The sequence below is a fragment of the Emydura macquarii genome, unplaced genomic scaffold, assembly GCF_026122565.2.
Source record: "Emydura macquarii macquarii isolate MOO-44397 ecotype Brisbane River unplaced genomic scaffold, CSIRO-AGI_Emac_v2 contig_3671, whole genome shotgun sequence".
Taxonomy (NCBI): domain Eukaryota; kingdom Metazoa; phylum Chordata; order Testudines; family Chelidae; genus Emydura; species Emydura macquarii.
Window position 1 is genome coordinate 6,613,116 of NW_027133808.1, and position 27,568 is coordinate 6,640,683.

The window sequence follows — 27,568 nt, forward strand, 5'->3', positions numbered from 1 at the left end:
AGCAGAGGAGTTGCCTTGATCGAGGGACGGGGATGACCGAACAAGAATGCGAACAAGGTTTCAACTGAAGAAATATTGCTCATTTATTTATTCATTAGTAGAGAACAAAGTGCATAGACATAATTAATAAAAACACAAAACCAGAAAAAGATACAAATGCCTAATACTCTACCATGCACGTATTCATTTTTTATAGTGCACAATTCTATTACTTATTTCCTTATGCTTACAGACAGATGGTCGCTTGTAAACTCCTTGTTACCTTATACAGACAGATGGTCGTTTGTACAATTTCATTACATATTACCTCATGCTTACAGACAGATCATCGTTTGTAAACTGTGTTTACAGACAGATGGTCATTTGTAAACTTCTAGTTACTCTTATATAAACAGATAGACAGACAGTCACTTGTTATGTAAAAGCAAGTGTACTCTCATACATTACCCAGAACACTTTTTCTTCCAAGCCCCTTGGGCCGAGTCGACTCTGATAAGTGTTAGCTGTCCCTCAGACGCTGCTGGTTCATAGAAGGGCTCGGTCCAGCTACCGAGGATCCCAGCGGGCTGCAGTCCACAGTGCAACTGATACTCTGGGTTTAAGTACCCACAGGCTGATCACCACACTGATCAGCTTGTCACCAACCAGTGAACAGTGTCACTTTTGCGGTCAGCTTGATCAATATGTAACCAACCAGTGAACAATGTCACTTTTGCAGTTATGTGACATGTTCACAGTGAACAGGTTGGCACTTCCTGTTTTTACCCAACTGGCTGTGGTCAGCTCAGTTGCAGTCAGCTCATCCTTTCTAATTTTCACCCTCTATTTGTGCTGAGCTAGCATCCGGACTGCCCTTATCAGGTTCTTCCAGCCCTTTTTCCAAGCTATATACTTTACTATTCTATCTTAAAGCACAAACCCATTAACTAGTCTTTCTATATTCTACGTGGGCCTCAGGGCCCGCATCTGGGTCCATCTGGCTGCTCGCTGCCTCTGGGTGGGGCGGTGTAGTGGCTGGTGTCAGTAGCGACCCTCAGGTTCAGGGCTGGGCAGCCTAGTGGCCAGCTGATGGAGCCATCACCTGGGGTTCACGGGGTCAGTAGGTGGGGTGGGGGATTTAGCCGCTCCCTGCTCTACCGGGTCCCAGCCCAGGGACCTGTCAGTGACTCTTAGGTGCACTGGGCAGCAGTGATCCAGCCGAAACACACTGCCTTCTCCCTGGGCCATCAGGTAACCCTCTCCCTGGGCCACTTCCTACCCTTATTCTGGAAGTCTCGGGCCAGGCATCTCTGGGGTCTCCGCTCCTGGTGATGGGCACAGCGGCCCATGGGCCTGTATTCTGTGGAGCCTTCAGCATGCATCCTTCCTGCTTGGCATCCTGCCCCAAGTGGGCTGGACTGCTCCCCTTTATACTGCAGCAGCAGTTGGAGCATGCCCAGCAGGGGTGGCGGGGGCATGGCTTCTGCTGCCAGGCATGTTGGCTTAACCCCTTCGTCTCCAGTGAGGGTAAGTATACCCCATCACATACAGAAGAAACCTAGAAGGGCTCCAGTTAATATTTGAATTCAAGAATGACAAGTGTTAACACTGCAGTTTCCCATTCAACAGAAGAAATTCAAGCTTTACAAAGTTACATCCTACCCCTCCCATAGAACAGTGATTTTTAAAAAGATCAGACTTACAGTGGAATCCATCTGGTTATATCTTGCAATGTCCTTATGCAGTGTCCTCACCATGATCATAGCTACCATCCCAGAGAGGAAAAGGACAATCACCAAGGAATTCATGATGCTACACAAAGGAAAAAAAATCCTCTGTCAAAAATCTAATCTAGTGCTCCTAAAAAAGGGTCCAGAATGTAATATTTGAAGGCTAAAGCTTTCTTCTCACCTAAACCACTGAATATGGGTGTGTGGCATGGATTCCAAAATATAATCCCATCTGGATGCCCATTTTATCTTTTCTTCTTTCTGAAAATTGAACATTTTGTCAGTTACAGATATGCAGAATACATAGAAATGATATTTGACATGCTAGTTTCAGATCCAGCAAACAGCAGTTTGGAACTATATAATTACAGAAGCAACTTACACTGATATGACACCATGCAGTGAAATGGATTTCAAACCTCATCACAAATTTAAGACCTAAAAGCCTTACAAGTTCAGAATCCCCAGTGGCTTCAAAGGAAGTAAGAACTTAATGACTGTGCACTTAAACTGACACAAACTAAATTGGAATCAGAGAATCTGAAATAAAATACAGCAGCTGTTTACCAGCACACGGCAATTATAATCTGTTTAGGACCAGAATTCAATAATACTGTATCCAACCGAAGCACTAATTTGGGGAGGGAATGAAAAATTCACTCACTCACCTGGATTTAAACCAGGCAAAACACCAGGTTAATTCCCCATCATTTACAGAAAGATACACTCTTTAATGTTCACAACAGCTTAGCACCTCGATTATTAAAAGACCATACCCCACAGCAGCCCAGCAGCCCCAGCACCATGTTCAAAATTAACTCAGAGATCAGAGTACTATTTGAATTATCTATTGAACTAAAACTACCTTTTGCAAGATCCCCATCCAAGTAATGATCCAGTTTATGTATTATATTATGGCCATAATCAGAGATACAATGGAATAAAATTGTGTATGTTAGTACACAGAAAACAAATTTGGTTCCTAATAAACTTCAACTGAATATTTTTAGATTGAATGTTCCACAAGATCATCGGGGGATTGAAAAGTTTCACTTTTTGAAAAGTACTATATAAAACATAGGTTGCTATATAAATTATCTAGCAAGCCATAACCAATAAAACCTTCAATTTATACCTTACATTGCAAAGTAACCTGTTTTCCCATTCACGGTTTTATTTTGGTGTTTGTTTGGGTTTTTGTTTCCCCACCCCTCGCTCTCTATAGGACTTTAGGTGGGAAGCCTATGTCAGACACAGAGGAGCAGTAGTAGTGACCCAAGCAATGGAAGAGACAATGAAGATGACTGGATGTGGAAGCTGCAGGTTGTACATGATCCTAGAGCAGGTACCTGAAAAGAGTTTTATTTGTATGAATGGGTGCCTGATAGAGCTGATGGAAGAGAAGATCAGCGGTTTGGAGATGCAGTGGAAACTATGGTTGAGTTTCAAAGGGGATTTGAGCAGATGATGGAGGGAAGGCAAGAGGCGGCTGAAGGGAAAATTCAAGACTTGCTGATGCTAGCTGGATTGAAGAACTCTGAGGGAAGACTGCTGGGTAAGGAAAGTTGTCAGTTGAAGGAGTTCTGGATTGTGTGGGCACAGGGGGTTTTGCTGAGCAAGGAGTGTGTATGAGAGCAAGAGAGCGCATGGACACGAAACACAGGACCAGAGAGAGAGAGAAAGAGAGCATGCGAACATGCTCGTGAAGAAATTCAAGGCCAAGACTGTAAGCATGGTGAAACCCCCAAGAGAAGAAGTCTGGCTTAGGGTGCTGGCTAACAATAAGATTAGGCCTATAAGCTAAGAAACTTTTCCTTTTGCCTTTGGCTCCTCCTGCATTTGAAGAAACAGGACATGGTACATTCATTGAAAACAAACAACGCTGCACCAACAAAACTAGCAGACTCCATCATCAACTTTTTCTCCCAAGTGGAACATCCCCAGAGCTCTGAACCTGGGTTAACTGCTTGGATCAAAAAGGAGTAAGTGCACAAGCACTTCCACAGAATTCAGAGGGACTCATCATGTAAGTAAGGTGAGCGGGACGTGGCTGCACATTAAAGTACAGGTAGGGTTTATAAAGGTCATTTCTGTTTAATCAATCCCAGCATAATGTCGACAAGCATACCAAAAAAATTAAAAAGGAAAGTTAGTTTGTCAATTTATACCCTGAAATATATCGGTTTAAACAGATCTATTCCTTCATATGACTACAAGAATCAGGCAGAGGAAAAGACCGGCTAGTGAAGGAAAAACAGAGCTCAGGAACAGGCTTGCTGTGCTGGAGAATGAAGAAGGGGCACAGCAGACAGTAATAGAAGGTGGGAGGGCAAGGAAGAAGAAAAGAGTGGCTAGTCCTATAAGAAGAGGGAAAGAGCCAATGGAGATCACCAGAGTTCAGAGCTCCAGGAGGATACAGGGTAACTTGTAGAAGATTGCAAGGGAGAACAAAAGACAAAAGGACTTGCAGCCAGAAAGAAGAGGAGGAAGGCTGGAGAATCACACCATCACTAGTAAAAGACAGGTCTACATGATTGGGGACTCCCTACTAAGAAGACCAGACAGGCCTGTCATCAGAGAACAGAACAGTGTGCTGTCTTCCAGGAACTAAGATACAGGATGTGGACCTGAGGTCGAAGAGGATCCTAATGGGAGCAGGAAAGAATCTACCGACTGTCCTTCATGTGGGAATAAATGATATAGCTAGATTCTAGCTGGAACGTATCAAGGGAGATTATGCCAGGGGAAGATGCTTAAGGAAATGGAAGCTCAGGTGTTCTTCAGTGAGATTCTGCCTGCTCCTAAAAGGGGAGAATGAAGGCGAGACAAGATGATGATGATTGACAGCTGACTCAGGTAGTGGTGCTATAAGGAGGGCTTTGGGATGTTGACCACTGAGAGGCATTCATGGACAGAGGACTATACTCATGGGACGGAATCCACCTGAGTAGGGAGGGAAATAGACTTCTGAGATGGAGATCTGCGAAACTGACAAAGCTTTAAACTAGAAACTTGGGGAAGATAGTGGGGATGTTCACGTAATCTCTATGCCTATTTTTAACAATGAAAGACACAAAAATCAAGTAAAAAAGGATATAGCAATGGAGAACGGAACAGCAGGGGGTAGGAAAATGGACATTAAGAGGAAGGACAGTGCCAATACCAGTCAGATAGGTGATACTGGCAGTAGAATGACTGTACCCAATCGGGTGAAGAATGTGGGTGAAGCCAAGCAGCATCAATTAAAATGCAAAATGCAATGCAAGGAGACTGGTTAACAAAATGTAGGAACTAGAACTACTGTTGCAGGAAGTGAAACCAGATATTATAGAGATAACAGAAACATGGTGTAATAGTAGTCATGACTGGGGTAAATGTATTGAAGGGTATGTACTGTTCAGGGAAAGATGGAAAGGTGGTGAAGTAGCATTGCATATTAATATGAGAGGACTGTAAAGACATTACAAATGATGGAATGGATAAGACAGTCTGTTTGGGCCAAAAATCACTTTGGGGGAAAGAAAGCTATTGGAGGTTTCCCTGGGCTAGTCTTTGGGGTATGCTACAGACCCACATAACCAGATTTGGATCTTCAATGCATTTAATGAAATAAATATTGGGAATTGTATTATTATGGGGGCTTTAACTTCCCAGATATACATTGGCTAATAATAGTAGGGCTCAGATTTTCCAGGATGTGATAGCTGACAGATTTCTTCACCAAATAATTGTTGAACCAACAAGAGATGATGCCATTTTAGATTTGTTATTAGTGAGTAATGAAGACCTCATAGAAGAGCTGGTTGCAGGGGACAACCTTGGTTCGAGTGATCATAAACTAACTCAGATTAAACTAAATGGAAGGATAAACAAAAACAGAATTGCAACTAGAGCCCTTGATTTCAAAAGCGCTAACTTTAAAAAATTAAGGGAATTAGTTAGGGAAGTGGACTGGACTGAAGAACCCAAGGATCTGAATGTGGAAGGATTGGAATTATTTTAAGTCAAAGTTGCAGAAGCTCTTTGAAGCCTGCATCCCAAGCAAGAGGAAAAAATTCATAGGGAAGAGTTCCAGACCAACCTGGATGAGCAAGCATCTCAAACATGTGATTAAGGGAAAGTAGAAAGCCTACAAGGAATGGAAGATGGGATGGATCAGCAAGGAAAGCTACAACTTGGAGGTCAGAAAGTGTAGGGATAAAGTGAGAACTGCCAAAAGCCAAGCAGAGTTGACTCTTGCAAAGGGAATTAAAACCAACAGTAAAAGGTTATGGAGCCATATAAATAAAAAGAAAACAAGGAAAAAATAAGTGGGACTGCTAACCATTGACGATGGGGTGGAGATAGAGGATAATCTAGGCATGGCCCAATATCTCAACAAATACTTTGCTTAATTTTTCAATAAGGCTAATGAAGAGTTTAGAGGTAGAGGCAGGGTGGCTATTGACAATGAGGATATGGAGGTAGTAATTACCACATATGATGTGGAAGTCAAACTCAAACAGCTTAATGAGACTAAATCAGGGGGCCCAGATGATAATCTCCATCCAAGAATATTAAAATCTTTAAAGGATTAAAGGAACTGGCATATGAAATCGCAAGCCCAACACCAAGGATTTTTAATGAATCTGTAAACTCAGGGATCACACTCTCTGAACGGAGAATTGCCAATATAGTTCCTACTTTTAAAGAAAGGGAAAAAAGTGACCCAGGAAACTACAGGCCTGTTAGTTTGACCTCAATTGTGCACAAGGTGTTGGAACTAACTTTGAAAGAGAACGTAGTTAAGGACATAAGAGGTGAATGGTAACTGGGATAAAATACAACAGTTTTACAAAAGATAGATCGTACCAGACCACCTGATCTCCTTTGAGAAGATAACTGATTTTTTTAGACAAAGGAAATGCAATAAGAATTGTGATACTATTCCACTTGGGAAATTATTGGTTAAATTGGAGAATATGGGCATTAATATGAAAATTGAAAAGCGGATAAGGAACTGGTTAAAGGGGAGACTACAAAAGGTCATACTGAAAGGTGAAATGTCAGGCTGGAGGAAGGTTACTAGTGGAGTTCCTCAGGGATCAATCTTGGGACCAATCTTATTTAACATTTTTATTAGCGACCTTGACATAAAAAGTGGGTGTGCTAATAAAATTTGTAGATTGCCAATACGTAGGAGGACCAGAGTATTATACAAGATGATCTGGGTGACCTTGTAAACTGGAGTAATAGAAATGGGATGAAATTTAATAGTGCAAAACCCAAGGGCATGCCTTTAGGGACTAGCAACCAGAATTTTTATTATAAACTGGGGATGTATCAGCTGGAAGTGACAGAAGAAAAAGACGTGGGGTGTATTGGTTAATCACAAGATGACTATGAGCCACCAATATGATACAGCTATGAAAAAGGTTAATGCACTCCTAGGATGCATCAGCTGAGATATTTCCAGTCGAGACAGGGAAGTGTTACCATTATATAAAGCACTGGTGAGACCTCATCTTGAATGCTGTGTTCAGTTCTGGTCTCCCATGTTTAAGAACAATGAATTCAAACTGGAACAGGTGCAGAGAAGGGTTACTAGAATGATCCGAGGAATGGTAAACCTACCTTATGAGAGGCGATTCAAAGAGCTTGGCTTGTTTAGCCTAATCAAAAGAACGCTGAGGGGACATATGACTGCTCTCTATAAATACATCAGAGGGATAAATACCAGGGAGGTAGAGGAGTTATTTAAGTTAAATGCCAATGTGGACACAAGAACAAATGGATATAAACTAGCTATCAATAAGCTTAGGCTTGAATTATATGAAGGTTTCTAACCATCAAAGGAGTGAAGATCTGGAGCAGCCTTCCAAGGGGAGCAGCGGGGTAAAAAACCTAACTGGCTTCAAAATTAAGCATGGTGGGTTTATGGAGGGGATGGTATGATGAGACTGGCTACAATGGCATGTAACTGATCTGCAATGGCTAGCAGCAAATATCTCCAATGGCTGGTGATAGGACACTCGGTGGGGTAGGCTCTGAGCTACTACAGAGAACTCTTTCCCAGGGATCTGGCTGATGGGTCTTGCCATATTTGAGGTTGGGAAGGAATCACCGTATTTAGGGTCCGGAAGGAATTTCCCCCTGATCAGGTTGGCAGAGACCCTGGGTTTTTTTTGCCTTCCTCTGCAGCATAGGGCATGGGTCACTTGCAAGTTTAAACTAGTTTAACTGGTGGATTTGCTATAACTTGAAGTTTTTAAATCATGATGGACTTCAGTAACTCAGCTAGAGGTTATGGGTCTATTACAGGAGTGGGTGGCTGAGGTTCTGTGTCCTGCAATGTGCAAGAGGTCAGATCATGATGGTCCCTTCTGACCTTAAAATCTATAAGCCTATTTCAATACATTAAAACACACAAGACCAACAAAAATTTACAAATATTTGGAAAGGTACAGTGCTTTGTAAGCTGAGTAGTAAGCTTATTTTGTGAAAGGGTCAAAAACGCGTGTAAGAGAGACTTATCAAACACTAAATATATAGTCACCCATATGCAATGAACTGAGTCCCATAAGAGGCAAGGAGGTTTCTAAACAGGGACTCGTGCCATATTAGAACAGACATGTTAAACTTTTGCCACATCTGTCTAGTTGTTTCTCTTCTTCATGGCATGAGCTGATCATTTGATAAGTTCATAGAACTCCAAGGAAAGCATCCTGTACAGCAACATACTGGACAAAAGGTGGTGGGAAAACACACAGTTGTGCTAGACATGTTTTGAAAGACAGCCCATATAGCAATGTCCATTGTTTAGAACCATGTGAGTGGATAACCAATCTAAATTTTCCCACACAAACTAAAATGCCTTATTTTTAGGAATAGTATTTAATTTCTGCACTATGACTGGTATACAGAAGTTTTAATTATTGTTAATGGTGCAAATCAGACTATTATCATGTAAGATTTTTTTTATGCTGAGATTGCTTAGAAGAGGCTCTTATGTACATCATGTACTTGATGTGTCTTTAAATTACACCAGGTACATCTACCTGTTTCTCATACAAAATTTCAAAGTAAACAGATTATCAGTTATCCTTTCAACAGTGAACTGAGCCATTTCAAAAACAGTATTATGGACTGACCCTACAAAACTTAAAACTATCAATTGGTAATGAGTGCAAAACATGTGTCTCTAGACACTAAAGAACTTTGTTTAAAAAATAAAACAAAACAGGGAAGCCATACTAACTGCAAAAGTCTGAGAATGCCTCATTGACAATCTTATATGTTAAGTTTCAGCCCTGATCAAACATTTCTAGTCAAGTTTAAAACCATTAGGAACAGGGCTGAAACATGTTTTTCATCTTTTTCCAATCAGCATAAAATTTACTTCAAGTTCAATTTGAATATCCATTTATAATCTGTACCAGGTGAACATCGGAATGCTTACATATATGGCAAAAGTGATCCAATACTTTTGTTTACATAGTACTGTTACAAAAGTGTTCATCCTCATCTTCAAGGTTCTTGTAGGTTTTATTTCTGGCCATTTGAGAGAGCATGTATTTCTACAATATTATTAGAAGCAGGAACTGCTACTGAAAAAACCTTTTAAACTGCTGTTAAGCCTCACAAGGAAAAAATGTCACTCAGAAGACAGCATGGAGAGGATTGACTGATGACCTAACAGCACTGTGTCGTGTGTGTGTGTGTGTGTGTGTATATATATATATATATATATATATATTCACTAAACTTAAAGAACAAGTACTCACTTCTATATAAAGTTTCATTTCACTATATTTGAACTGAACTCTGCAACAAGCTATATAAAGTTTTAAAGGAACTCAGATTTGTTTGAACAAACATGCTTAGTCAGGCAGTGACTATCAGTAATATCAAGGTATTATGCTGCTCTTAGAATAAATTTGGTATGGCTAGTTTGGTTGAAAATAAATAGCTGAAAAGAAAAAAAAATAAAAAGATGCCTCTTATTTTTCAGCATTTCAGTTTCCAAGATTCTAAAATACATATCCACAGCATGACACGGTGATAGTTGCCCAGTTCAATGCATAAGGGTGTGTCCATATGGCCAGGGTTTAAACAGAGGCATTTAAAGCTAGAAAAGTGAAACTTGACAAATACCTATTAAAGTGATTAATATGTGAAGATGAGGATGATCTCCAGTCTTGTGGGCAACTCCTTTCTATTTTATTAGCTCTTAGACATGACAATAAGAGGGACCTTAGAAATACTTAACAGTCCAACACTTTGAGGAACCTTCCTTCAACAGGTTCCATCAAAAGCCACACCATGTGCCATCACCCTGTCCCCGAAAGGGGCATTCCTGTGGCTGCCTGATTTACTGCTTGTGCTGTCAAATGGAGAGCAGAGGTAATGCCAAATATTTGCCTGATTCTTTGCAGTTATCCATGTGGGAGATGGCCTGGGAGGAAAGAAAACTAAGAGCTAGTCCCATCTCCCCTAGATGGAGAAGAGAACCATCAGCCCTGATATATCTGCCACACTTTTAGTTCTTTGCTGGAAATGCATGATGACTGGTCTGATTTAGTGTTTGGCAGATTACTTTTCTGCACAGTGAAGCTATGCATATATGAAAGATGAGATTTCTCAAAACCAAAAATGGAATTTAATTACTCAATCTACACTTAAATGAATGGGAGTTGGGTAGATAAATCCCCTAGTCAGCTATGAAAATCTCAATGAAAGAGCACAAGAACCTAATTTGAAAGGAGTTATATTTTGAACCATGCTATTAAAAATAGCCTGATAATATTTTACAATAATTCTAGCCATTAATCTTTTAGAACTCTTAAAATATCAACATAAGCAATTTGCTAGAATGAGGCCTTAACCTTAAACACTCACCTGAAAGCTAACTGAGTATGTGTAAGCAATTTTGATCTCTCCATTAGCCTTGTTACTTATACCCATAGGTGGTCCTGAGCAGTCAGGGTTATCTATATGTGTATGTTTGAAGCTGTGGGAAGAAAAATATATACAGATATTTATATAACTTATAAATTTATCTAATTAGCAACAGTATTACAAGAATACTCATTTAACGTTACATCTTTTGTAATTTTAAAGACATCCAATTATCAACTTCATTTAGAATGCTTTCTTCGAATCAGATTTTAAACCACAATATATTTAGTTTTTTAAATAAAGGGCAGGTCTTCACTATCGCTTAAGTCGATTTAACTTATGTCGCTCAGGAGTGTAAAAAGACACCCCCCCGAGCGACGCAAGTTACAGTGACCTACACACTGTTCACAATGGCAGTATGTTGGCGGGAGACGCTCTCCCACTGGCATAGAGCGTCTTTACCAGGTGCGCTACAGTGGTGCAGTTGCGCTGATGTAATGCTTCTAGTGTAGATCTGCCCTATATTTCAGCAGTTGCAAGGAGTGAGTATATAAATACTAGTGTGGTACTTTTTGCTGTCAAATTTTTTTTGCTAAAGTGACTCAAAAGTTTATGATTACATGCTATCATTTCTTTAACCTTCATTCTGTACAGAAGAATAAAGTTTACAAAACTTTATTTTTCTGAACAGAAAATAGAAAGAAAAGGTCACTTAGTTATGTTGTACAAGATAGGACTTCCTAACTTTGTTGTCAAAACAGTTAGGTGGGCCCAGAACAAAATTTTTTTTTTTTTTTTTTTTTTTTTTTTTTTTTTTTTTTTTTAAGTATTTGACTTGCAAGATAGCAAACTCTATTATATTGACAGGGAAAAGGGAAGCAACATAAATACACCAGGGAAAGAAGGAGAAGAGAAACACTAAGTTGTGGGAGCGTCAGAAGTAACACATGCTTCTTCTTGATGTTGTTCTTAGAAATCAGGAAATTTAAATTAGTGTAGAGGAGGCACCACTATATTAGAATATCTAATACTATCAAAAGTTGAACCATACTGAGTACCCCTGCCCTGGACACTGGAGAATATGTTCGTACAACACATGCAACCCCCATTCCTTCCCCTGCCAACTGGTAAATGGTGTATGCCATGCTGGGACTATACCATTACAATCAGATGTTTTCAAGTGCTAAAGGCAGAAAACAGATTAAGGTTCCTAATCAGGAGAACGAATTACTGCGTTAGGACTCACTAGGTCAAGTCACCTTGGTTACCAGGAAAGCCAATTTGAACATGAATATGTCCTGCACCTGTAACAAGTCCATGATATGGAATATGTTTCCTATGGCTGATCCTCAGGTCCTTATGGATTTCAGAGTTTAACAAGCTCCATTTTAAACACAAACAAACTGGACTAAAGCATTGACTTAATTCTTTTTATAGGTCTTGAAGCATTTGTTCAACAAGTAATTTTTAAAATCCATTTTAAATACACTCACCTTTTTGGTTCAAGTTTAGCAGCTACTAGTCTTACTCCCACCGCCTCCTTTTCTACAACATGATAGAATATCTTAATATCGACATGGTTGAATATGTAAAAGGTATCTTGTTCATGAAAATCTGTCTGTAGACCAAAATACAAGAGTAAAGAAACCAAAGAGATAGGTCTGTTCTACAATTTAAAAATAGAAGCTCAAAACTGAATTTCAGGCTAACACTGGTATGCACTGTTTTTTAAAGGGATATATTGCCAAAGCTGAAAGCCCACAAATTCTCCTACCAGGTGTATTGTGGGCTCTGGATGTACTCAAGCAAGCACTTTTTCCTGCTTTACCTTTCCATGGAGGAGGCACTGAAGTAAACCTTAAAGAACAGCACAGAGCGCGTCAAGAACATGTGAGCTTCACACAAAGTATCCAAATAACCAATCCCAAATGAATCCTAACTGAAGAACAATGTTGGATTATTAGGTACTTCCAAATGGACCAATTTTACCAAGAGGTTATCAGAACAAATAAACTAGATAGGCAAACTCCTGTGACAGCAATTTACAACATACATCCAAAATATTTTTAAACAAATGCTTCACAGACACCACCCCAATTCAACATCAGTTGTGTTCATCCCTCCCGCAGATTATGACAGAACCAGATGCTATGCCTGGCTCAACTGTTAAACAGAAACCTTGAATGGAGGGTCAAAGACCATTTTCAGTTGGTTTCAAAATATCTCTAGCTGTTTGCTCTCAGACCTTATATGACAGTATACAATTGCCTCCAACTGCCTGTGTTAATTTTGATTCAGTTAATATCAGGTTTTACTGCTGTCCAGATTTGTCAATTGCAATGATTGGCAAGTGATGTGCTAATACAAAAAAATTTAAACGAACAGCTCTACTCCCTCCCCATACTCATATTTTGAAAACACTTGTATTTAAACTCTCTATTATCCAAACACACCCTTTCTCCTCCTGTTTGACTGAGGTTGGTAATACCACTGTGTTGATATCATAGCTACTTGTTGCTATTGGAAGAGAGCGCAAGTCAGAAAGTGATACTTGCCCTCCTGTATTTGTCCTTCTCTGAAGATTTCATGACTGGATTCCTACTCTTAGGCCTCCAATCCCTAGGCAAGAGACTTGGACTCCTAGCTGTCAAAGATCATTTGCCTTCTGAGAGATAGTGTCAGGCCAGACTTATTCTGAGATCAGTGCCTTAGGTGACGTCTAAACTACAGAATTTTAAAATCCAGGTAACATGGTATCTTTAAGTAGAATAATGTTTTTATTGCTCTTCAATAAGTGCGTTGTCTATAAAGTAGAAAGCCTTGTTTATAAGAATTTCTTTAACAGTTGAAGTGAAAAGAAATTTTAATAAGTTAATTATATTGAAGCAAAAGCCGAAACTAACTGTCCTTAGAATTTTCTCTTTAGAACTTGCTGCCACCCAGCTATTGAGAGATGTCATTTATCAGCCACTGAGGATCTCCAATATTCAGTTAAGTTTAACATCAGTGAACTGGATGGATGGGAGGCAGTAGAGGGATTTTACAATTCCATGTAAGTGTGTGAGAGAGCACCCCAGTGCTAAATGGCAAGCGTTGGAGGCCCAGTACAAATTGAGTTGCTTGACCACTGTCCTACAGGCCTAGCATAGCTTCAGTTGCTTGCTTGGCTATTCTGACCCCTGTAGCATGATATTTTCCAGTTGCCAGAGATTAATAGGACTACTGAGTAACCTTGCAAAGTGCCCCGGTTTCTGCATACCACAGCACATAAGACAAAATACACAATATGTATGCTTGCAGCTGCACAAAGATAACTTCTTGTTCCCATCACCGTTAACCTTGAACGTCTGGGGGTACACTTTTTCATTGCCAAGGGACATATTTTTACACTGCCCCTCCTATCACCAGATGTTGTTTTGATGACCCCAATTATCATGGTGAGAATGGAATGTAGTTAAGGGTGAAAACCCAATGTAGGTAATTAGCATATATGATAATAAGTAGAGAGGTAATTAGGTGAAACCTATTTATGCAAGGGTATAAGAATTCACTATTTAGACAAAGGGGCATGCTCCATCAACACCTGACTTCGCAGGAGGTGCTGCCTGTTGGACCAGAGGATCCACTGATTCCCTGGTGGCGTCCCTGAAGAAAGCCATTCCTGTATACAGCCTTCTGAGTGACTGCTTAGCTCTCCAGGCTTGGTGAGTATGATATATTGTAGTTAATTTTAGGCTTTGTATTCAACTAGTATACCTATAGAAAACCTTGCACATTAAACCTTATTGATTTGCAAATCAGGCGTACCGTGTCTCACTGGTATTCACACTGATCACTAAGTGTCCAGTATCAACAACTGTCGTCCCTGGGTGGGCTCGATCAGCTGTGAGTGAGACCATCTTTGAAGCGTACGGTGCAAGGGTTTCTCTCACTGCGTGTCAGCAGGGTAGCAACCTGTGTGGCACAGTTCTCCACGAAGCTGTATCTGTATTTGGCTTCAGGATGAGGGCATTATGTCCTCCAACAGGAATGTGTTGTAAGTCAGGCGGTCGAAGGGTTGCCACTCCTGCCCTCCTTTCGCTAGAACCAGTCTCAGATATGGAAGCTCATGGTCTGGAGGAGCATTTAAGGATAAAACAACATATGCAGACTTGATGCTCCAGTGGGAACAATTCATAGAGATAAAGCCTGATTGTAAGAAAAAATGCTTGGTTGCTTTACATTGGCTCATTTTAGTATCTAAAACCCTTACTGAAGAAGTAGGGAAGTTAGCCAAAGAAAACAAGAAGCTGCATGAACAACTGATAACATGCCAAGGTCAAGTACAGAAACTGAAAATAGAGTATGAATCTTCAGTGTCCCACTGTCTCACTCAGGCTAATTTGCTCTCTAACTCTCAGTGCGATGCAGAGGGGTACAAAGAGGAAGCTAGACAGTGGGAGGAAACAGCTCATATCTGGGAAGCGAAATGTAAGGACCTGCAAGCTGCATTACGTGTTGTCCTGGAGGAGAAAAAGAGGGAAACTGAGGGCCACTCCCATGCAGTTTGTCGGCAGCAGTTGTCTCAGTGTACAAAGCAAGTGGCTGCTGCTCAGGGAATTATTGCTGCCATGCAGGCAGATGGAGGCTGCGATAGTGCAGAGAGTGTTGGTATGCAGGAATTTGATCTATCAATCCTCTCTTATGCAGAGGCTGCGTGGGATAAGAACCAGTCAGATGAGAGCATAGAATGTCCTTCCCCCTATGCTCCTCTCAGGCAGATAGTAAAACAGCTAGCTGAGGTGGATATGCCGCGGGCTACTGCGCCCATAGGCTCCTGTGATTATAGAGACAAAGAGACTATTAGAGAGGGGGAGGAGGAAACCACCACCCACATTACCACCAAAGTGAATAAGATACTGAGACCTGAGCAAGTGCAGGCACTGAAAAAGGCTTTAGGAAATATCACCCCTTGTAATGTGGTTGCCTGGTTTGCACAGCTTACCACAGTGCCTCAGTTTAATTATAGTGATTATGCCTTGCTCTTAAGGCAATGTCTTCCATTAGACACCTTTTTGGGACTTCCCATGGATATACAGAGGGGTACCCTTATGAAGGATGTTTTTGAGGTAGTAGATCCTGGCAAGCACATTGAGGTGCACTTTTATCTGGAGCAGCAAGCCCTAGGGGAACGCCCTGATGCTTACTTACAATGTAAAAAGATCCTCTAGCAAGCTATGGGGCATGAGGAGAAAGGTCAAGACCTTATGAACACAGACTTTCCAACTTGTTTCATAACAGGACTATGTCCGCAAGTAAAAGTTGCTCTGGGTACTCTGAATTTAACAGCTATGATGTGTGTGGGAGGTACTGTTACAGAAAGTTTGGCAAGCTCATTTACTAGTGAGCCAAGACTTCTATGCGTAGGCCCCAGCACTGTGATGTAGGCCTGAACCAGAGCAGACCCGGACCATGGATACGTATTTGAAGCTTAAGGGTTAATCCTCACACTGAGAAAGAACAAAACTAGGCATTATAGATAAGGATGTTCTGGACACATTGATTTTGTTCATGCCATCCCAGGCTCCACTATGATAACTGACTGCTTGAACGTATGAGTGGGAACATCCTGCTTAAACATTTTGTGATTTAACATTTATGACACATTGGTGCCCTGTTTGTAAACATCTATGTATGAATGTTTGGGACCATCCAGAAATCTAATTGTAATAATTTACAAGTGAAGGAAAGTGCCCAATGTGTATCAGGAACGTGGTTGATGTGTAAATCATGGGGCAATGAGAGGGCAAAAAAGATTTATTATATTTCCTTTTAGTAATATCAGTATTAATAGAATTGGTGTAGGTATAAGGATTTTATTATGTTAGTAAGTATAAGATGATGTACCAGTGTAATGTGACAAGAATGTAACGATTTTTAGTAAGTATGAATGAGGAGTGAATGTAGTCTGAGTCTGCTGAGATAAGACAGCGAGGACGTAATTGTTGAGGTAATGGTTTTCAGCCTCCAAGGGCAGGAGCTAGAGAAGATGCTTTTGCTTAAAGAACTTTTACAACCATATGGCTGAAGATCAAGATAACCCCAGAAAACAGGGGAGTTAGCACCCAAGGACAGGAACAAGATAAAGTGTGAAACAGGAATGAAAGAATAATGGGAAAGCTGTCACACTTGCGATATCAAAGGTAATTGATGATTACATCAAACAAGGAGACTATCTGACATGACAAAATCCATAGACCCGAATGGGGATGGATAAGTATAAAAATGGGGAGAAGAAACCTGGACTTTGGGCTCATTCTGCAAACCCCAAGGAGCATTGTGTTGTGACCGACAGAGCCTGGCTCCATCCTCGTGTCTGATTCAGCTCGAGCAACACAGAGGCTGGTAATTATATCTCTCCTGCAGAATTCTGTGTGTGTGTCTGTGTGTGTGTGTCTGTGTGTTTTAGGCAATTGCTTTTTCAAATATTTTCTATATTCATAATAAACACGGCATGTTGTCTTGTCCTCTGAATAAGATCCTGCTGTTTATTTCATAAGTGTAACACCTGATTAGCACAAAAGGAAAGCTGCTGCACAGACGGGAACAAAAGTGGCTGCTCAGATCACCTTTCAGAATCAAGGGAGCAAGGAAGGTGATTTAGTCCCTGAGGGAGTTAAGAGAGTGTGCAGCCGAGGGCAAGGCTGTGGGAGGATTGATCCCTTGTGCTGGGTACTGTGGAATCGAGCTCTCCAATATGCCCCTAAAGGTCTAATTGATGGCAAATCAAATGAGCAACTGGCTGACCTGATTTGTCAAAAGGAAAGAGAGTCTCACACTCCGGAGAAACGTGCTGATGAGTGTCAATGGCTGACACCACCTCTTAAGGGGAAGCCTTTGAAGGCATATGGGGGTCGGGCATTCCCGAGTCCCCTGATACATGCAGCATCTTTAATATCTGATAAATGGGGACAACCCATTATTTGGGTGGATTTTGAACAGGGGGCGTTCGGACAACATATGCTTGTAGATGCTGGTTTCACTATTTCATTGATTGATGACTGCTTAGTTCCTGCAACAGTCAAATTAAAGGGAAATCACCGGCAGAGGTGGGGTTTGAAGGTTCTAGTGTAGATATGCCCCTCTCGCCCCTTTACTGACACCATTGTAAGGAAAACATGGACAGGGATTTTTGGTTTGGCACATGCTAGAGAAGCAGCTATTCTGGGCATGAATTGTATGCTTAAGATGCAAGCTGTTGTTGATTTAGCTAATTGGGTGTTGTGGATTGGATTGGGAATTCCTAGGGTTGTTGCAGCTGCGCACAGGGTGGCAGCTTTTAAAGCACCAGAGCCACTCTCAGTTACAGCAAAGTGGTATTCCCTGGATGTTACTAACATTGTACAGGCACACCCAAAATCATGGTCCAAGAACAGATTGGATTGGGGCCGGGTGGATGCCTGTGTTCTTATTGTAGGACCTGATCCACTACCCCAGAAGCAGTACAAATGCCCAAAGGATGCTGAGGAAGGATTTTTGCCCATGATTACTGCTTTCTTGGAGCAAGGAGTGCTAGTGGAAACTAATAGCATAAACAACTCCCCAATATGGCCAGGCCGTAAAGTGGACGGGAAAACCTGGTGACTTACAGTAGATTACAGGACATTGACTACATGTACACCCAAGACAGCCCCTATGGTGGTCAAGTTACCTGAAGTGATGGCTGCAATAGGTATGGGAAATAAATGGTTTTCAGTATTGGATTTATCAAATTCATTCTTTGCTATTCCTCTGCATCCTGACTGCTGGTATAAATTTGCTTTTACCTACGGGGACTGTCAACTCACATTCACCTGTGTTCCACAGGGGTTATATTGCTCCCCCATGATTTGCCACGCTCATATTATTAAATTATGGGATAGGTGCACAGCACCGATGAATGTTATTTCTTATGTGGATGACGTTCTCATTTGGACTTTAACCCAAGAAGCCCAACTGCTTTTGCTCGATGAAGTAATCTTCCTGATTAATTGGGAAGCCTGCTTGCTCAGTTTGGAAAAAGTCCAATTGTGTCAGCAAGAGGTCCAATACCTGGGTTCAGTGTTAGGACAAGGCATTATCCCTGACCAGCAGAGTGTGGAATTAATTTGTAAACTGCCAGCACCCACTGATGTCTCAGCATTGAGAGTCTTGTTAGGTCTCACAGGATGGCTCCGCAACCAAGTGGAGAATTTTGCCTTACAGGCACAGCCACTGTACCAGCTACTGAGGAAAGGAGTACCCTGGAATTGGAGCTCAGAACAGGATCAGGCCCTATTAGAACAGAAGCAAGTAGTAATCTCCGCTCCTACACTAGCACACCCAGATAACACTAAACCATTTGTGTTACAGTTAGCTCCAATTCCCTTTGGGGAATGAGCTATTTTAAGCCAGGAGGAGCCCTCTAGTCAAAAGCCAGTAGCATTTGCCTCCCAAGTACTGGAAGGGCCAGAGATCATCTTTACCCTTTGTGAAAAAGAAATGCTAGCATTAGTACAGGTCTTGGGCACTGGCAATACCTTACTGGTTTTGCCCCAATTATTTTTCAAATGGCCCACACCCCTCTTAAGTACAGAGTAGGAGAAAATCAAAGAAAGGCATGTATCCAGCTCTAGACTGTTAAATGGACCATAGCTTTAATGAACAGAAATGTGGAAGTCCAACCACCTATGACTTCCAACCAGGTCCCATATACCCTGATAACTGAGGGTGCTGAGGATAATTGCCCTCTCCCTCAGATAGAGCCAGCCTTTCCCAATGCAGGACCAATCGTTTACAGGCAAAGGGAATTATATCACTGTACAATTCCTCTATCATGCCATATGATTTGGTAGGCCGCTGGATAACAGCAAATATGGAAATTAAATAGTTGTTGTAAATAATTGATACTAATCGGGTCTATAGATCCCGCCTTTGTTTTGTGGGAGTTATTTGTAGATAGTTATCACACAGATCCACGATGGCACAGGGAAGCACAAGATCAAGACATGCAATATGAAGGAGAGTTGTATGGTGTTCTTACTATTGTGATGTGAATAGGAAAGATGGTACAGTCTCAGACAGATGTTGCAGTATGGTACCCCTGCCCACTACTGTGTGGCTGGGAAGAGATGCTTTGCAGTTTAAGATAATGGCTCTCTCTAATTTTGAGGGGCAGCTCACAATGTCACTAAAATGAGTACCCCCCCAAGAAGAAGCCAGCCCAGATGATTTGATTTATATACACAGAATGAACTGGAACAGAGCAACACACTGCTATAGTATCAAAATCAGTTTGAAGTAATTTACAAGAAAACCAATTTTAGCTATTACTACATGGGGATATTCCACCTAATAAAGGGAAAGACACCGGTTATCCACCATGGGTTTTAGTGAATCCCTCTGCAACTGTAGTAATGTACATAAACACCTCTCTAAGTATAGTTGTATATTGTGATCTCAAGCCCAGAGAATACAATATTGGGGACGTGGTGTTAAAAGAAAATTATAAGAGTCAAGTACATTTGGGGTCTTCAGTACACCTTGTGAGAGTACATATAGGCATACAAAATATTTGTTACACCCCAGTACGACAATGGCTGCACTGGATGGACACCTGGGTAACACACAACTCTAACACACATGCACGTCCCATGCAAGACATTGGAGAAGATATTATAGGAGCATCAGCAGGAGTGTTGAATGCAATTAATGAAGAAGTTTTGACAAATAAGTTAAGTATTCTAGGCAGAAGCCTTGGAGCCCTATCAGATCCCATAGTACACATACATTCAGCTTCGGGATATGGAGAAAAGTTACTTGGAGATATATTGGTGCCCTGGGAAATGAACAATGAAAAAGCACATCTGAGCCTATTAAACCTCACAAAAATTAGGGTAAATGCTACCTCCAAAGCTTTAGGTTGCCTACAAGGACAGCTTTGGGCTCAAGGAATAGGCCAAGGTATCATCCGACAAGGACTTAGTGGAGTTCTACCTGATGAAATAAATTGATTTGGGATGATGTCGCCACCCAAGAAAGTGCCTTAAGTCATTGGTGGAAGATGTTAAATTTCACAATAGATGCCCAGGCTCAAGTGATTACAGCATATGTAATGATAATATCCGATGTTCGAATCACAGACATACACAGAATAGATCCCCTAGACCTCAATATAAACACTGGAGTCTTATGGCCTACTGAACACCTGACATGGGGATTGAAAAAAGGAAATGAAATTCGATTGGTTAGTTTACAAAGCTGCACATATGAAGCCATGTTGGGATCAGAATTGGGTTATATTTGTGAAGAACCACTGATATAGTTTACATATCCTTGTAAAAAAGATGAATTGGATGTATGGAATTGTTAATATGCTTTATTACCCAATAATAGCATAATTTCTACCATTGTGTACATGGGACAAGGTTGTGTTTGTGTACACACTCAATGTACCCAAAATGGGATTAATAGAATTTATAAGAAAAAGATGTTAATTTTGTCCAAAACAAATGTTATTGCAATGTTGCTGTATTGGAATTGCGTGATGTAGTTTATGACTGATCAAATAATATATTTTAGTTATTAGTAGTAGATATGAATGTTGTAGAGTACATTCAATCTGTGATATTGGGAGTCAATACTGATTTGGTACAACGCATGCTAACACATTCAAACGTGATAACCCTGCTTATACACATTCAGGAACAATTGTAAATTTGATAGGCAAACATGATGGGACTAAAGTAATCAAAGTCCTAGATGCTGCAAAAGCTGCCAAAAAGCACAGTTGGTGGGAAACCCTACTGGGATGGTCCGCCACTGCTACTGGGATTTTAAATCTAGCTATGTATCCCATTGTGCTCGTGTGTGTGTTGCAGAAAGTTTCTGTAACGGCTAGAGTGGGACTCTTTTGGTGGACTAGATGATCCCTAAAGCAACTCAAGGGACTAAAAGACCCCCATGTACGAGTGAAGCAGCGCTCTGCGATATACCCTGCTGATGAGAAGATGCTAATCGTTCGGACCCCGGCTGGGATGCCTTGAGCCACAGCTGGAGGTGTGTATGAAGGAGTCATCATGGGGGCCTATTAAGCTATGGTGGCTGTCAAGGAGGGGAATGTTGGAGGGCCAGTACAATCTGAGATGTTTGACCACTGTCCTACAGGCCTAGCATAGCTTCAATTGCTTGCTTGGCTATTCTGACCCCTGTAGCATGATATTTTCCAGTTGCCAGAGATTAATAGGACTACTGAGTAACCTTGCAAAGTGCCCCTGTTTCTGCACACCATGGCACATAAGACAAAATACACAACATGTATGCTTGCAGCTGCACATAAATAACGGTGATGGGAACAAATTATCCGTGAACGTCTGGGGGTACACTTTTTCATTACCCCTCCTATCACCAGATGTTGTTTTGATGACCCCAATTATCATGGTGAGAATGGAATGTAGTTAAGGGTGAAAACCCAATGTAGGTAATTAGCATATATGATAATGAGTAGAGGTAATTAGGTGAAAGTTGTTTATGGAAGGGTATAAGAAGTCACTATTTAGACAAAGAGGAGTGCTCCATCAACACCTGACTTCACAGGAGGTGCTGCCTGTTGGACCAGAGGATCCACTGATTCCCTGGTGGGGTCCCTGAAGAAAGCCATTCCTGTATACAGCCTTCTGAGTGACTGCTTAGCTCTTCAGGCTTGGTGAGTATGATATATTGTAGTTAATTTTAGGCTTTGTATTCAACTAGTATACCTATAGAAAACCTTGCACATTAAACCTTATTGATTTGCAAATCAGGCGTACCGTGTCTCACTGGTATTCACACTGATCACTAAGTGTCCAGTATCAACAACTGTCGTCCCTGGGTGGGCTCGATCAGCTGTGAGTGAGACCATCTTTGAAACGTACGGTGCAGAAAGCCATTTTGGCATCTTTCACCTAGGAAGACAATGGAAACCAGCACCTTGCACTTTTTGCAGAAGGTCCTGAATGAGAGAAAGTCAGACATGGCTGGAAAGAAGAACGATTAGTAAGAAATCTACCCGGAATCAAGACTGTAGCGTATTGAGCTAGGTCTCAGACACGAGGCTGGAGTAGAGCAGGGTAGGGTTGCTGTGTTGTAGATAAGCTGCTGGGGTCAGAGTGCTGAACAAGGGCTCCATAGAGAATACACTCAGGAAACCAGCTTGTCTGCTGGCTCTTGGTACCCGGGCTGTGAGCAACAGCAACAGAGCATTTAAAGCATCTAGTATTACAGGGCAGGCAGTTACAACTTCTCAATGGTTTGAAAAATTCACCCCAAAACGTCACAGTCAGTGCGAGCACAAATGTGGTGGAGGGATTAAGCCCCAAAACACTTTTCGAAGACAGAGGATGTAGTTAATAGTCATCTTTTTGACAGGAATGTGCTCTGATATGCAAGTCCACTGGTACCAGAGGATGCTCTGCAGCCAGCACTCAAAGATACTGAATGCAACCCCAGTGAAGATTATTGCTGAAGGGACACACATGAACTTAAAAACTATTCAGTTACACAGAGTTAATAGTCATACCAGGTACTAACTTCTGCAGTCACATTTTCCTGCTCTAATGTCTTTCTCTCCCATTTTTTTTAAAAGGCCCCCCACCCTCCATATACAAAAAAGGGACTAAATATACTGTGGAAACAGTAGAATTGACTACACAGGGCGCTGTAAAATACAAAGTAAATAAATGGAGAGTTCTTTTCTATAATTCTTCAATTACAGTAGTCTTAAGTGTTACCTTCATATTACCATAAATAATAATACTTAGGCTAGCACGATTTAAATTGGCAGTATCATTTTAAGTGAAATTACAAATGTGTTTTCTTTAGATATAGGAACCACTTGCAGTCTCCAAAACAGATTCAGAAGAATGGGGAACCAAACGATTACTTGAGCTGTAGCATTCTCTCCTCTGAAAAGGAAAAAAGCTAAGATTTGCCTCAATCTCAATTTCCCTTCCAAATGAAGGGGTTTGTGACCATTTGAAGTCAGAGAATCCATTAGGAAATCCAGGTCTATTCCACAACCACAGGAGTCTCTATGCACACAGTTAAGCCACCTGTATTGCTCACTGGTTCCCATCCCAACTCTAATGGCACAGTTTACTCAGAAGTCATATTGCCATATTCTCTCTCCTGCAGCTATGCACTAGACCACCTCCCCCCATCTCTCAGAGTATGGAGAAGCAGGGGAAGGGAAGTCAGTCCCACAAGGAGCATTAATTCCCACAAGAATTTCTGCCAGGTTTGAAGAGGTTCATATAATGGTCCAAGGAGAGATGTTCTATTATCTTGTTGTGGTGGAGAGGCTTGTGCGTCCCAAAGACCCTCAGAACTATGCCATCCGGAGTTGTGTATTCCTGGTAGAGCCACCCTTGGCAAACAATTCTGAGGTTAGGTTCCAGATGAAGCATGGTCCAAACATTTCAAGATCCCAATGGTGGAATAGGTGTATTCAAGGAGTTGTCAGTTCTCTGTGGCTGTGAAGGTGGATGAGGGCTGAAGCAGGACGGAGACCTCTAGTTGTCTTGGACATTCCTGTCACCAGATCCAGGGATCCTTCCTGTCAAGTTTTGTGAGGTTGCCATGTGCACACCAGCTCCCCCACGTTAAAAGATTTCATGCATAGGCCTCTGTCAAGGGTATTAACATTCCCCACTAACGAAGTCCTGTGGAAATGGACAAGTGGTGGTGAGGACGAAAGCAGTGATCTCTGGGAGTCCCTAGTCACATATCTGCAGGCAGGTGGTGGCCATGTGTTGGTAATCTTGCACTTGGACTTAGTGAAACAGAAGTGCAATTTGGCAGGTGTGGTCACAACTGAGGAGTGCTTTTCGGGATACCATCTGCTCAACCTAAATGAGGAAGGGTCTAGAAAAGGTGCCCTAAAAATAGGCTGTCTCAAAGACGCCCCCTGGATGGATAGCCATGTCTAGTGGGATCACTCTACCTATGGTCAGAACATACGAAGCAAAGTAATGAAGTTTGTCACTTAGAATGTTTGCACTCTCACGGATTCCCCGAAGTGACTGTCCTGAAAGAAGAACTGCCATAATAGCTAGAGAACTTACAAGATAGGACATCAATATTGCTGCCCTAAATAAGACCCGTCTGTCATATAAAGGCCAACTGAAAGAAAATTAAGACGGCTATACCTTCTTTGCGGAAAGGAAAGAAATCTGAAGAGAAGCATATTAATGGGGTTGGTTTTGTCATCAAGTTTGCTCGCCAGTTTTTAGAACACCCTAGGCGTATTAATGAAAATCTCACGACTCTTCTTCTTAAGCTTAGTAACAAACAGTATGCCATGGTCCTCAGTGCATACACTCCCACACTTGATGATGACAAAGACAACAAGGAGCAGTTCTACTGTGCTCTTGATGCAGTTTTCACTGCCACAGCCAAGAAAGACAAGCTTATCCTCATAGATGACTTCAATGCAAGAGTTTGGTGACAACCTGAACTCTGGAGAGGCACCATTGGAAAAAAGGGGTGGGGAAAGTTAAATATAATAGCATTCTTTTCCTCAGGAAATGTGTTCAGCATGATTTGCTTATTACAAATATCACGTCTAAACAGAGGGACAAATATAAGACCACTTGGAAACACCCACATTATGAACATTGGCATCTTCTTGACTACATCATCATCAAAGCCCGCAATCAAACTCATGTCTATATCACACAAGCATGGAGAGAAATGGATGACTGCTGGACAGACCATCATTTAATCAGATCTATCATGAACATGCAGCTTGCACAACAACACTGAAAACAATCGAAAGGAATGTGGAAGAGATTTAACATCAAGGCACTTCAAAAATCATATTTGTCATGAGTCGTGAGACCCTTCAACAACATCTCATTGAGAGGCTCTCTGACCTACCTAACATCAACTATGACATCCAAACACATTGGGAGGAGTTCAAGACCATTACTCACAAGACATGTGCTAAATCAATTGGATATTCCATTCGCTGCCATCAAGAGTGGTTTGATAAGAACGAGGAAATCCTAGGATTTATTCATCAAAAGAGAAGCGCATTTTGTACTTGGCAAAATGAACCCTCTTGCCAGCAAATAGGAGGGATTTATCTGCTTAAAGCTGTAGTTCAAAGGAGGCTGCCTGACATCAAGAACCAGTGGTGGCAAGCAAAGGCCATGGAGATCCAGAGTTTCACTGACCATCATGACATCAGAAGCTTTTTTCAAGAAATGAAAGCTATCTGTGGGCCAAGTTCAAATAGCACAACCCTTCTGCGATCCCAGCACAGCTCCACTTTTCTTAAGGACAACATAGCACTCAAGCAACATTTGAAGGAGCATTTTGAGACTTTATTGAACTGCGAATCCGAAGTCTCAGCTGCCACCAGAGTCCATTCCTCAGCATCCAGTAATAGAACCTCTTCCTAACACCCCTCCCCCCCCATCTTCTGAGGAAGTTTGGCGAGCCATCACTCAGACTAGAAACAACAACAAGATGCCAGGCCCGGATAGTATTTCCGTGGAGGTCTTCAAAGCTGGTAGAACAGCACTTGATCAAAAACTTCATCAATTTCTCTTAGAATTCGGGTTAATGAGGAAATTCCACCTGATCTAAACAATGCCAATATTGTGACCATTTTTAAGAAAAGGGACAAGTCAATGTGCAGGAACTACTGAGGTACTGCCCTCCTCTCCATTGCCAGGAAGATCCTTGCTTGCATCCTTTTGAACTGTCACCTCCCTCTTGCTGAAGATGTTTTTTCAGAACCTCGGTGTGGTTTCAGACCACCTCAGGGTACCACCGACATGGTTTTTGTTGCATGACAGATCCAAAAGAAGCGTAGAGAACACCAGCCATTCTTTATGGCATTTATTGACCTAAATAAGGCCTTTGATTCCATAATCGGGAAGCATTATAGAAGGTGCTGTCTGGTTTGGCTGTCCATTGAAGTTCATTTGTGTTCTCAGGCTACTTCATGGTGGGATGACCACCACTATCCTCTGTAATGGGTTGGAGATGAACCTGTTCACCATCCATATTGGTATTAAGCAGGGCTGTGTTATTGCCCCAACCCTTTTTTCCATCTATCTCGCCATAATCTTGATTCTTATTCACGACACGTTTCTTCTAAAATTGGGATTGAGCATCGCATGGACGACCACCACCTCAATCTGTGGTGTCTTCATTCTAAAACTGAAGTCACCAGGACTGTTATTACTGACTTTCAGTATGCTGACAACTGTGCTATTCTCATACACACTGAGGCTAACTTGCAATCCACCCTAGATCTTTTCTTAGGCACCTATCATAGCCTGGGACTTGCCCTCAACATTGGGAAGACTAAGGTACTCCACCAGCCTGTCCCAGCACAAGTTCCCCCCCCCAAATTGTTATTGGTGATGAACCCTTGGAAAACACTGAGCATTTCCCTTACCTCTCCCAGACAGCCAATTCTGAAGTGGAAACTGAACACAGGATCCATTGTTATAGCATATCCTTCAGAAAGTTACTCCATCATGTCTTTATTGACAGAGATCTGGGGATGAAAACTAAGATCCTGGTCTACAATGCAGTAGTCATCCGCATTCTTCTTTATAGGTGCGAGACATGGGTGACATATTGAAGCCATCTTAACTATCTGGAGTGGTATCAACAGCACTGCCTTAGGAAGATTCTCCATATCAGATGGGAAGATCATCATACCAACACCAGCGTTCTCTCTGCAGCTAACATCACCAGTGTTGAAGTGAAGATTACGAAACATCAACTTCGCTGGGCTGGTCATTGTATCTGGATGGCTGATACTCGTCTTCCAAAGCAAGTCCTCTTTTCTGACCTTGTTGCTGCCATCCATTGACACAAGTAGCCCTCTCAACGTTCCTGCTATTGCTACAAAGAGCTGCATGGATTTGCGGAAGGGATTAGTTCTCTCAACATAAAAGGTGAGGGCCCACCTAACGTCCAACATATGA

At 41.6% G+C, this 27,568-nt stretch overlaps 1 protein-coding gene across 2 annotated transcripts in view; it reads right to left on the reverse strand.

Moving 5' to 3' along the window:
- TM9SF2 (transmembrane 9 superfamily member 2) overlaps positions 1-27,568 on the reverse strand; it is a 70,340-nt gene that overhangs the window by 22,790 nt on the left and 19,982 nt on the right. For both annotated transcript variants that reach the window (XM_067536797.1, XM_067536798.1), the window contains exons 6-9: positions 12,080-12,204; positions 10,587-10,698; positions 1,891-1,970; positions 1,683-1,791 (exon numbers count right to left, since the gene is read on the reverse strand). In XM_067536797.1, the coding sequence (XP_067392898.1) occupies positions 1,683-1,791; positions 1,891-1,970; positions 10,587-10,698; positions 12,080-12,204 (426 nt within the window). The remainder of the gene's footprint in view (positions 1-1,682; positions 1,792-1,890; positions 1,971-10,586; positions 10,699-12,079; positions 12,205-27,568) is intronic.